Source organism: Linepithema humile, chromosome 5, assembly GCF_040581485.1.
Source record: "Linepithema humile isolate Giens D197 chromosome 5, Lhum_UNIL_v1.0, whole genome shotgun sequence".
Lineage (NCBI taxonomy): Eukaryota > Metazoa > Arthropoda > Insecta > Hymenoptera > Formicidae > Linepithema > Linepithema humile.
The window spans coordinates 5253485-5266450 of record NC_090132.1 but is presented as its reverse complement, the minus strand read 5'-3'; the positions used below and the strand labels follow the sequence as shown (position 1 = coordinate 5266450).

The 12966-nt window shown below is 35.0% G+C and overlaps 2 protein-coding genes across 6 annotated transcripts in view; one reads left to right on the top strand and one right to left on the bottom strand.

Moving 5' to 3' along the window:
• LOC105670148 (dipeptidase 1-like) overlaps positions 1-3005 on the top strand; it is a 93986-nt gene extending 90981 nt beyond the window's left edge. For both annotated transcript variants that reach the window (XM_012363491.2, XM_067355742.1), the window contains 2 exons: positions 309-438; positions 827-3005. In XM_012363491.2, the coding sequence (XP_012218914.2) occupies positions 309-438; positions 827-958 (262 nt within the window). In that variant the 3' untranslated portion in view covers positions 959-3005. The remainder of the gene's footprint in view (positions 1-308; positions 439-826) is intronic.
• CalpC (calpain-C) overlaps positions 2803-12966 on the bottom strand; it is a 99084-nt gene continuing 88920 nt past the window's right edge. For 3 of the 4 annotated variants that reach the window (XM_012363489.2, XM_012363487.2, XM_012363488.2), the window contains 12 exons: positions 6917-7103; positions 6770-6844; positions 6460-6629; positions 6064-6236; positions 5813-5907; positions 5501-5733; positions 4912-5081; positions 4742-4800; positions 3945-4092; positions 3745-3861; positions 3587-3645; positions 3193-3484 (listed from right to left, as the gene is read on the bottom strand). In XM_012363489.2, coding sequence (XP_012218912.1) covers positions 3458-3484; positions 3587-3645; positions 3745-3861; positions 3945-4092; positions 4742-4800; positions 4912-5081; positions 5501-5733; positions 5813-5907; positions 6064-6236; positions 6460-6629; positions 6770-6844; positions 6917-7103 — 1513 coding nt within the window. In that variant the 3' untranslated portion in view covers positions 3193-3457. Of the gene's footprint in view, positions 2981-3072; positions 3140-3192; positions 3485-3586; positions 3646-3744; positions 3862-3944; positions 4093-4741; positions 4801-4911; positions 5082-5500; positions 5734-5812; positions 5908-6063; positions 6237-6459; positions 6630-6769; positions 6845-6916; positions 7104-12966 lie in introns of those variants that run through there. The other variant, XR_001100378.2, reaches the window with a different exon arrangement.

The window sequence follows — 12966 nt, the reverse complement described above, 5'->3', positions numbered from 1 at the left end:
AATTAAATACATCGACTTGGAATTAATTTATCATAACTTTTATCAAAGTGTTCTTATATCAAAAACCTTAATCCTTAAATATCTTGCATGCAATAATGCTTCAGCAGTAGTTTACGGTAGGATTTATTCATCTAACTACAATCACAAACTTTCAAAGGACCTTTGACGAAACTTCAACTTGTTACTTACGGTTTAATCTTTAGTAAACTATTCTGATATTTTCTTTAGTAAACTAAAAGTACAATTTACAGACTATTGAAATAATATTTTCAACTATGTACACATTGAAGATATCTTTTTCTTCATAGAACTCCGCGCGGTCTCGAAGACGTATCGAAGTACCCCGAACTATTCGCCGAACTTCTCCGGAGTGGCAAGTGGAATGTGCACGACCTAAAGAAAGTCGCCGGCTTGAATTTACTGCGAGTCCTCACACAGGTTAGAGTCGATTAAGGTCTAAGGTGCAGTTGTACATACATGCCGTGGCGTTCTGACGAGCTTTAATAACGCCATAACTCTGCCGTGCATGTTACTAGATCACTACACCACACTACGCCCGCGCAACTATATAACTTTTCTCGCTCATAATCATAAATTGTCTCCCTTAAATATTTCACGAGCGTAGGAGGTGATAATAGAAAATTTCCATCATGCGGTGATCGCTATCTTGCAGCATGAGCTTATAATAATTTTTAATAAGCATAAAAAGTAGCTCGGAAAATATCACAAGACTCTTTTTCCGAACTCGTAAACAACGATTTTTATAAAGTACAATATTATAATTTTAACATTGTTATGATAATTAATCCTCATACTATTACACCAGGTAGAGCGTGTGAGGGACGACATGAGAACTGCGGGAATTACGCCGTCCGAGGAATACCTTCCAGATTCGCCGGACGCGAAGGGCAACTGCGCTCTGGATATTAACTCTGTGCAAAGGGTCACGGAAGTCTGATCGATCGACTATACGCACTGCCCGACGACATGCGAATTAATCTTATGCCTGCACAACCGTTCCACGCAGATGGGCATGGCCGTGAGATAACCGGACACGCCGAGCGCCGGCTCAAGGCAAAAATTCAATAATCTCGATTGCTGCGACCTTTACGCTCGCAAAAGTTCTTCGAACCTCGTGCGAAAGCTCAATTAAACGTCGACATTTGCGAAGGCTCAAAATAAACCTACCTCGATATCCTATTTCACACAGGCGACGAGTAGCGAGTATCGATTTAAAGTCTTCTTTAAAGGAAAGAAAATTTTATATTACACTACATTATTTTTTCATATCAAAATTACATTTAAAAAATATATTCGCGCGGTGTAAGAAATAAGAGAAATAATTTGCCAATAAATTATAAAATTATCAGCAAAAATTTAAGATAAAGATTTGAATCATCTTCTGTATTTACAAAAATTTATTGTTTAAATAGTGCAAAATTAACAGCAATCTAAAAATAATTGCTTTTTAGTATAACACCGAGCTTAAATCACGCCACTTTAACTAACGGTTTAAGCTATAAAAGTTACAAGTTTATAACTTGTTAGTTCCAAAATGATCTGCTCGTCGCCGTAAATTACCCGTAAAATAATACACAGACTTTTCTATTCAATAAGATCCCAGTGAATCGTTAATCGACTTATCGTTACTTTAAGACTTCTATTATCTTGCTATAAACATTTTCACGATCATGTAAATATCTGAACGATAAATTGAGCATCATCCAATACTCGCGTGAAAGAAAAGCGTCGTTGCGCCGATGCACGAGACCTTCTAAACTTCGATGTCTTCCTCTCTTGGAAACGGTCGTAATATGTGTGTGAAACTATGAACCCCGGCTATATACCTTTGAACGTCTTCCTTCCCTTCATTGCACCGACGAAAACACGTATTCTACAAAGTGACTGTTTGTAGAAGGAGAAATCGATATCGTGTTTCTACGAGCAGCGTACACGATGTTCATAAAAATTAATAAAATCTCTCTTGTATTTATAGATACATTTCTATTTGTTGTAGCTTATTCTTAAAATCCAATTCTGTCCGTTAAAATATTTCAGAAAATTTATTTATATTTTTTATGTGAAAACTGATTGTATTTATATGCAAAGATGTATTTTCATAAATTTGCCTTTTTTTAAATTTTTATTAAATTTTTAAATAAAATTTTTAAAAATTATTTTTATACGCTCCTTCTTGCAGTTATTTTATTATTTCAAGACTGAAACTTATTGTGTATGCACATTAATATATAATTAATAAATGTGTAATATATTATAAGGGCGACATACTAGCATTATCTTTTTAATACCTGAAAATGATGAAGGTGTGCCAAATTGCAATGATTCTTATTGAAATCGCCGGTGAACGAATGATCTATCTCCGGAGTTTCTAGTCTTAATCTCAAACTTGCACATATCAAAGCCGCGGGATATTAAGATTACTCGTATTTTGTACAGCAAAAGTCATTCTAGTTTTGCACAGATTTTGCTTGCACAATATTGCTCGGAGTTACGTTCACCAGATTATCAAATCGAGAGTCACGTACAATCCGAATATGTTGCTCGCAGTAACAGGTGTCGATAAGGACATAATTGATACGGACGTACGTGTTTTTCGACGTATTATACCGGACTGCGCTAAAGTGCAGTCGGTAGTCTCCTTGATCAAAGCATCATCTAAAGTCTTCGACGGAATATTTAAAATTGCCCAGAACGACTGGCAAGCTATAGACAAAGCCTCTATTATGTCAACTTGTTCTTGGCAATTTTCACATATCGCCGTTCACCTATCTGTGTCTCGTGTGCACTTATTATATAATTCGCGCAAAATGAAACCTCAGATCTCAGAACATGTGAGTGTCGAGTCGATGACTCGGACAAGGAATGAATCAATTTGCGCGGATTATACCTTACTCCGCCGTTGGGAGTAGGTGATAAATTCTAGGATATCAAAAGTTCCGTTGTATCTCTCGAACGAATTCTATAAATAAATGTTTCTATTGTAATTTTGCTATATTTCTTCCTCTCCATTGCATGCATAAAAAATTTTAAAATAAAGTAAAATAAACTTACCTGTGAAACACTTTTAAAAACACAATAATCTTTCTGTATATTTCTGAATAACTCGGTGCATCAATATCTAATAAAAAATATACAAGAATTATATAATTATATATTAAAAATATATAAAAATTATGCAAAATAAACTTAATTTTATTGTGCGACAGCCTTATATAAGCAACGTATTATACATATCTTCTCAATCATAACATGATAACATGAAAAGACAATGATGATCATTGATAATATAAAAATTAATGACATTATTTTACAATGTGTAAATAGATGGGCACGGTCGCTAATTGTTAATATGGCTAAAACTTACATTTAATGTCGAAATGAAAAACAATGTTATTTACAGATGATTCAAGGTACACATTTCAGGCGGACTGACACTTTAACACATCAAAGACGATCTCAGCCACTGTAAATGAAAACCAAGATTATTATTTATTGTTTTTAATAATACGTAATTTTTAATAATTCGTAATTATAAAAGTAAATACTTGATAAAAAATTTATATACCTCTGATAAACTTAATTTTATCGTTCCATTTTGCAAAGGATCCTTACTTTCGAATATTCCTAAATAAATGCAAAAAATTGAATTAATATAAATTATTTTTAAAAAATGTATAAAATATATTATACAAAAATAAATTCAACACCTCATAATAAACGTACCAAATGCGTCGCTTAAATGTAATATCGCTGAAACAAAATCACCGAATCTAAGAGTTCCATCTTTCCTCATATATCGAAGAATCAAAATGGATAATACGTCCGTATTTAATTGAAAACCTGAGATAAAAGCTTTAGTTACACAAAGACAAAATAGAATGTTTACTCTGCAGCGTCGTGTATTACATTTTCTCTCTACGTACCAACTTCCAGTAGAGCATCGCGCAATCTCTCCGCTTTGAGTATACCTGTCTTTTCTTTCGTATGGTTCTTAAAAGCAGCTTGCCAGTACTTTAAACTGCACATAAGATCTTTAAAGTCGTTGAACTTTAGCCGGCCACTTCCGGAGCTCTATTTACCGATACAAAACATGTAAGGAAACTATTGCTTGTAACATTTGTCATTTAAATAAATAGAACATAACATGACAGAGATAAAAATGACTAAAATGTACATTTTATTCCTTTTTATGCTTTAGAATCATATAATAGAATCATTTAGTAAGTCTAGAATTTTACGACAATCTATTGAAATCTTATGTTTTAAAAAAACAAATGGTCTAAAATGTTAAAATGTACAATACATTTTATCGATTTTTATGCCTTATTATGTTATATCATAACATTTGTTAGGTTAAAACTTTAAAATGTACATTTTTATTACTACGGTGTATTGAAATCTTACATTTTAAACAAAGAAATGGTCTACAATTCTAAAATATAAGATTTTAATACATTGTAGTAAAGTTCTAAGCCTATCAAATGTTATTATATAAGATTCTAAAGCGTAAGAATGAATAATTTTTCAATATACCCTTTTTTTAATTTGGCATTCAAGATCAGCCTATTAAAATCAATTATGGAAAATATAAAGCTACTTTCTATCAATACTAAATATTTATCAAATGTAAGATTAGAAATAGTATACTTTTATAACATCGAGACAAACATGTTGGAAATTAATAAGCATTAGAGATTGAAATTTTTTGTTGAAAGGATACATCCATAGTAAGTACTACTTGTCGGCAGACTTCCATGCAGGCACAACTTTTAATATAATCTGTAAATTAAAGAGAAAATACTTATTAGATTAGCATTGTATGCCATTATAGTTTATTCTACTTGGCGAGACTTTCTATATATTTTATGACGAAGAAATGTCGCATCGTACCATTCGGTAAACAGGCTTCTAAAAGCTCCTGCAACTCGAAGGCATTTACGGTTCTATGCTCGTCGGCGAGCTGTAGAAACACAGCTTCATACTGAGAGAAACCTTTTCCTTCAAGAGGAGGTGCCTTGACAATTGCTGATTTCATTAACGATGGCGGAGTGTCTAACAATCTGAAACATTAACAAATAAAATAAAATTTTCTTATTTATTTTTTCAAATTTATTTCAAGCTTATTAAAATTGTATAATAAAAAATATATATATTTTATATTCTAAATAAAACGTTTGATAATAAAATATACGATAATTGTGTGCACGTACAAAACAGAAAAAAACTTGACGATAAAACTCTCGATTTGTATTGTTTTGCTATCAAAAGATAGTGCCTCGACGAAACAGGCATTTGATTCGTTTAAAATATATTCGAGAGATGCTAAAGTTGTAGTTGAAAGCGGATAAATATAACATACTTTTGCACAAGTTAATGTATGCTGTACATTAAATGTACCAAGATGCATATGCACGACCATACGATCCTTTATGCCACTCATGCGCGCGTATGTATGTGACAGCGGTAAATGCATACTTACTTGAGTTTTAGAGGCTTACTGCTGTAGACTCGTAACGTGAAACTTGTTTCTTGAGTCGGCTCGAAGGTCGTAGGTACCAGCAGGTAACCACCCTGCTCGAGCTGGCACCTGTGGCTCACCTGCCGACTATTTGTATATTGGGAATTAACTAAAGACTTGTTCTTTTTAAAAAATTGCTTGTTTATCGATTCAGTGCTGTTCTTCGGTAGTGTGTACGCCGTGAAACCAATCACCTTAAAAGAGCAAAAGTTTGATAAGAAAGAAAGAAAAAGAGATACATATTAAGTAAATTTAACAAATAACATTTCTTACTTTCGGTTCCATTATAGAATGCTGGTTTAACGAAACGATTACTTCTTCCATCTCGCTCAAAATAAGATGCAGCTGTGGATTTATGTGGAAAGTTTCTGCAAAAACATTTTGTTATACGTTATTTTACGTAAAATTTGGTTAAATTTAAATTAAATAATAAAATAAATCAAAATTTTAAATAATTTGACATTTTATATAACTGCAATCTAAACTATACAGTGTTGTCCTTATAAATTGCATATTAATCGAACCTTGATTATTTCGACATCCTCCTGCAGTGACACCTCTTCTCCAGCTTCCTTGATACAATTTCATTTGCCAAGTATGCTTACTGTGCAACGACGGTTCATCTCTCGAAGTTTCAGCATCCAGATGCACAACTTCCAGGTGAGTGAACGTTTTAACGAAATCAGAGTATGATATCCTGGAAACCGTAACTGTTAGAACATTTCATCGCGGTATACTTCGACGAAGTTTCATTTGCATTTTAATCACGAAACATATTTAATCTTAAACTTTCGTAACTTCGTATTATACAATTAATATGTGTAAAACATTCGTTTAATCTAGTTAATTTAATCAGTTTTATAACATTCCATCTTTCGCAATACATTATAAATTCAAGACGCCATCTTCCATTCACTTACCAAAATTCTCCTTCAGCCATATTTCTTACAGCTAACCGATCCCTTTCCATTACGGGAACTTCGTCCCATTCAAGGCCGCCTCTCGCCCAAGCACCCACATATTCTCCCCCGGGCCCAAGAGGATTTCTTAATTTTACTAATTGCACTGCTTCCCCTCCAAAAGTTTCTACCTACAACACCAAGATCAATATTGTACCGTCAGATATCTTGAATTATTATGGTTGCCTTTTAATTGTTTGTGTATATATATAAAAATATTAATAAAATAATATATAAGAAATACTGAATCGTTTATTCTTGATATACCAACCCTCTCAATCGCATACAATCTGTAATTGATTCCCATTTGTACGCCATTGGCGAGTTTTTCTGTGCTGGCACGTATCTACGACAAAAATACAGGTGAGTGAAAAATGTTGGAAAGAACGTTCCATAGATTTTCTACAATATTTTCTACCTGTTGCTGTGTATTATTATTTACTGTACAAGTAATAAGAGACGTCATATCTAAAAGTTTAGATAGCGCTCGTCCGCAGGCTGTGGGGTCCTGGCGAATCGCGATACTTTCGGTTATGCCACCCGTGAGATCAGACAAGCCATCCAATAATGTACCGTACTTTAGTGCCTCGTAAGAACCGTGCAGTCTAAAAATAATTAATCACAACAAAATTATTATATACTCATATCTAAGTCAAAATAGAGAGATCGTACTTAGTGCTTGCAGCGCTAAACAATTACGAAAAATGTAATTTTAATAGTGCAAAATAGAGTATTATAACACTTAATAATAATGACACGATGTCGAGAGTTAATCAAATAACTTAATTTGTACTTAATCTTTCATGTATGCTACGCAGGCCACCTAAGATGTAAGAATAATAAATGATTATGAACGCATAAAGAAGCTCACAGAAAAAAAATAATTGTCGATCTCTAGTAATAAACAGTATGTATTAATCATAATAAAATCGTCATCAGTCACGGATTTATCGGCGAGATCAATCGCAGCTTTCTCACGTTATTAGTATCAGAGAAAACGCGGTGTGTGGACTTTCTTAATCACTGGGCACACACTCTCTTGGCCAGATGAGGGAAAGCGGATGGGTAGGAATTTTTTTCACCTACGACCTCTCACATGCTGACATTATATACTATGCTACTAACGCTATTATAGACTACGCAGATACTGCTTTCATCGAATCAATCTTCTATGAATCGACGTCTGAATCACCGATTTCCGACTAGAAATATTTATGTTGATTGAACATTCGACCTCATATAAAGAGATTTTTCATTTCTTTGTCATCATTATGAGCAAGCTCATAACATAATTTAATCAATCAAATGATATTTAAATTTGTTAAGATTGCAATTGTACTGGCATCGACATCTGAAAAATATAATGATTTATGTGTGATATATTTATGAAATCTATCATTATTTTCAACGTTTACGGCAAATACTTAAAATGTAATTTAATGCTACAGGCTAGTAATGTGCTACTATTTCTTCCAATCTTCAATAAAAATAGTATACTTCTTGATAAATAGCTGAGAAATCTCGTGGAAGCATCTCTAAATCATTATCCGTATATGAATGCATTGAAAGCAAAATATAAGAGCACTCGAGCATAATCTTCCATGCGGAACCCAGAAAGGAAATATAATTTCATTATCGTTTTATAGTCGCTGGTATCGCAATAATCCCGTTACGGTAACGAAATTCTTTCGATATCGAATCCGGTGAAAAATGTAATTGCCATTTCACATCGTTCCTGACCTATACAACACGCGAGTGGAGAAGAGGATGAAATGGTAAAGAGGAGTAAGAAGAAGGTCACGAAGATCCTCAGCGGACCTGTCGGAAGTCGGAGGAGAATCAAGGGAGTAAGCGATATTATCTTCCTCGCATGTGCCGTTCCTGCGGGAATTAGCATTCCGAAGATAACGGGGCTTACGTAGCTCGCCTCGCGTTCCAGACGTTGTCGACGCCTTCCCCTCTTTATTATCACGCGCGCGCGCGCGATTTGCGCGTGTTCAAGCCAATCTGGAAACCGTAACCATTCACACGCACGATCGCGGGTGTTACCTGGGTATTTTCTCAAGGAAAAATAGTCGTAACGCCCAAGGAAAAAGATTCCGAGCATGCAAGTCAATCAGTGTTGCAGCCAGTTCGCTGCCTACTCTCTTCCCACTCCTCCTTTTCTTTTAATACTGCAAAACCGCTGTGCGAAGTTTGTTATCCGCATAATTAATCATGCACTAATGAATGTAGAAAAATAATTATATCAAACATGATAATTAATAATTATTCTTTCGAAAAAATAAAGAGACGTTTTAAGAATTAAAAATGCTATCAATGTTCGAAAAAATCTATAATTTATAATTACAATTAAAAAATTAATTAAAAAAAAATTAAACATAAATCTATTATAATTTTTTCAAAATTAGATATAATTAATATAAACAATGTTCAACAGATTTTGTTCATAGATGTATTTATATTATGTTTTACGCTGTAAACGCAAAACTAAACTCCAAGAATCATTCGAAATCTATCGATTAAGAATCTCTGATTTAACTAAACGCTACATCATGTTCTATTTGATACAAATCTTAAGTTAATACTATCGTAAACGCTTCTAATTGCTGCTTGCAGAACCAACCGAAGTGCCCACCTTTGGTAAACGTCAGTAACCACACAAGGCTTCCACAGAGAGGTCACCGCACCTTCCACCGAAAGGGTAACATCGCGGTGGCTATGTAACTCTACCGTTGTCACTTTGTGATTCAATGGTTAGCAGCGCGTTACCTCTTGATGCATTTCCGTTCCGCGTTTGTCTAACGGAGCGACGCAGTCACACATGTTTGTGCAACGTCATTGTCACGTTGCCTCGCTCCATTACCAATCATCTACGTCATGATCGTCGATCGTCTTCCGCTATTATTACATACTCGTTATACCCTGCTCGTAGCAGCATCCTCGAGATCCTTGCGTGACTAGACGGTGATGTATAATCGTAAAATTGCTCCTCACAAAATTGTAAAATGAAAATTAGAGAAGATAATTTATTATCTACATTTAGCACATATTTAATAATCTAGTACTTATTTTTTGAATTTATCCTCATTTTTCATATATTTTAATTATCAATCAAATTAAATTTTTTACGTAGAAGCTATTTATATCGAAATAATATTGTATAGAAAAATAAAAGATTATGATGTAGATTTATTATTACACTTATGATAAATTATATAAAAAAAGCTAATATGTTCTGTTCTTCAAAAAGCAATAAGAAAGTATAACGAGTGAAACGTAAAATGAAACACACAGCGAAATATTAAAGATATTTGATACGGATATGGAAGTGAAAAATGGAAAACGGCAAAATCGAAATCGTGCTACTTATTAAAAATCATAACGAAATATTTGCCGACCACTTACAATTACGTTGCTATCTTTTTATTGAATACTGCTAACCGAACAAATTCTATCATGCGTTTTGTGATGCCAATCGAATTTTTTACTCGCATTTATAAGTTTCATTTCTCGATCAACAACCTTTCGTACGCGCGCGCGTCACGCGACTGGTCAGCCAGATATCTTGCTCTATTTTCCCTTACGTAAGCTTATGGTGTATCTCTCAAGCGTAGAAAGCGGCGAGATCGAAAAATAACACCGATCGCTTAGCGAATCTAGCGTGCACGATGACTCGCCCGATTTTACGAACATGCGAACAGCGAGATCTTAATGATACCGAGCTGAACGGGCAAAATCGACTCGTAGGCTGTCGAACGCATCGGCGAGCATCCACCTTCGGGATTATCGGCATGCTTCTGCGGCCGTTTTGCGCTCGCGGATACGAGCGTGGACTGTGGTCACCGGTGCACTGACCTCCGATCCATTGCTGGCAACCGACTACTTGCCGAGTGAAAGTATCAAGAGTCCGTACACTCTCGCGTCAGCGTATGTGTAATGCGAGTACGCGAGTCACGCACGTCCAGCATATCGGGCTGACCAAATATCTCTGCGCTGCCTGATTTCTTTTCGGGTCGAGTGTCTTCAATCCGAGTTAAAGCCGAAGATGAAATGTCTATTGAAAACGACCACGGAAATGCATGTGAGTACATTTACGTACGCAAATATACTAATAACAGAATGTAAATCGATTTCTTCTTACATAAATATATTTTCGCAAAAGCGAAATCTTGCAAAAAAGTGAGTCCACACTTTGAACAAATAGAAAGTTAGATTCGTGCAACTTACGTAAAGACTAAGTTTTATTTTCAATGGAATTTAGCGATCATTATATCTTCGTTATTACGTAAACTAAATGTAAAACTTGTGCATTAAACCAGAATTATTATTAAATAAATTAGTTATTTAATAAACGTGGTATTTTGCCTTACAAAATTATTTTGTAATTACAGTTATGAATTTTTATATAGAATAATCGATTTCACAATTACTCGATGGACTTAATATCAAATATAGAAGAAAAATAAGGAATAATAATAAAAATCAACGTGCAATTTAAAATGTTAGTTTCAATATACGATTTCTAATCATTTTCCATTCTACAAACGTTCGCGCGATTTATAGTATTTTCCAACACGACGAGACTTTCTACAAAGCGAATAAAATATATGAGGGAACAAAGTGAGACATGAGTCTGTTCGGCCAAGCGAGATTCGAGGGGTACTAAGTTTTCTAATGGAAATCGACGGAGAGGTATGTCGCGCATACTCTTCTTGTGTATATTGGCACGCGAAAGAATGCGCGAGCTTTCTAACCGATTCTCGATGCCGCTATCGGTTCAATAAAGCTGGCCGATCGTTCCGGCCGGATCGAGTTTGCGGAAGGGTCGCCGTGGAAGAGGAAAGGTCGGCGAACGAACCTGTCTTTCTCCTTTCCTGGCATGGATGTGTGTCATCGTTGAGATATTTGTCGGGTCACGTGTATTACTGGCACTGCAAAACGATTAATTCATCGTCCGCTGCGACATATGTCCGCGGAAAATATGCGGCGTTGATTCGAAAGCGTATCGACGGTGCGTTTGTAAATTAAACGAGTCCCGATATCCGGTGCTATAATATTAATCGAACAATCCATATTTGCTTCGCGTTAACAGTTTGCCATCCGGCAGGCACACACTCAACGCAGCCACCTGCTCTGCACTTGTTTCGCAACGCTCGTACGATTAGTTGCACGTAGCTCGCGAATATTTCAACGTTTATACCGTCGACGGGCGCGTTTAGTAATTAATACGATCGAGCTTAATGATTTAACACGTTATTACGGGACGTAAAATAGGAATTACTCTGTGACTGAATAATTCAGGTAATCGCCTGCACGATGCGCAACGCGATTACTCCGCGCTGTAATCACTGAAAATTATATTGTATACAATTTTTTTCAAGACTGAAACCATCATAGAAGCATATGGATGACGAGGTATTTCCCGGCACTCGAAAAACCGTAAATATTATCGCGCTAAACTTATCACGCGTATATAACTTTCTTGCGGGTAACTACACGTGTATAAGAATTGCAACATGTGTTGGGGTCACTATACATTATAATATACCATCACCGCAGAATTATTATCGTAATCGTAATTGCGATCGGCGCTCCTAGTAGGAAATTATATTACCGCTAAAATTATTTTAGCAGTTTTGAGCTTCTACAGATCGAAGCAGCATCATCAATTAGCGGAGCTGTATATCCCAACACCGATGGGCGGAAATTGCTGAGAATTTGCAGCGTGCAATCAATTATTAATGAGCCACGACCTCAATGCAGCTGATCCTTCGTATCGTGCATACAACAATACGTACATATAAAAACGAAGTAAACATTAATTGTTTAATTTATATTATAAATAGTTCAAAAAATAATATAATGTAGGAGTTTTCTAAATTCTTATTATTTTGTTTCGTAAAATAAAAATAATACTATCAGCTATTAATTAAAAATTTTTGTTATAAACATAATATAATATTTACAACTTTCTAAATTTCATATTATGTAAATTTGATACAAAATAATATCGTGTATATCTGTGATTCACGATAAAACGACTGATGTGGTTCGTTGGCGCGTAATTGCACGCATGTCTAAAAAAAATAACGTAATTTTTCTCGCTTGAAGCCCGTCATCGTCTTGTTCTGCTTTCTCCGAGAGAACTAAGTGCAGCAGACACAACAATCTCTCGTTACGCACGTGTATGCAGTATTGTGATGTAAAAGTGGCATGTTTGATGATGAAATTACAGCAAAGTGTGCGTTCACGGTTGTTGACTGGGAACATATCGTGTTTGCCAGTATGGTGTTTAGTTAAACATCATGATTCACGCGGATTAATGTTGCATAGGCAAATATATTGCATCCTTAGCGTCCTTCTTATAAAAAGAATAAGAAAAGGATTTGTTTTAAGTCTTTATATATATGATTTTTCTCGAGCGTAACGCATACACATATTCATAAAGCTCGTCATTATATAAAT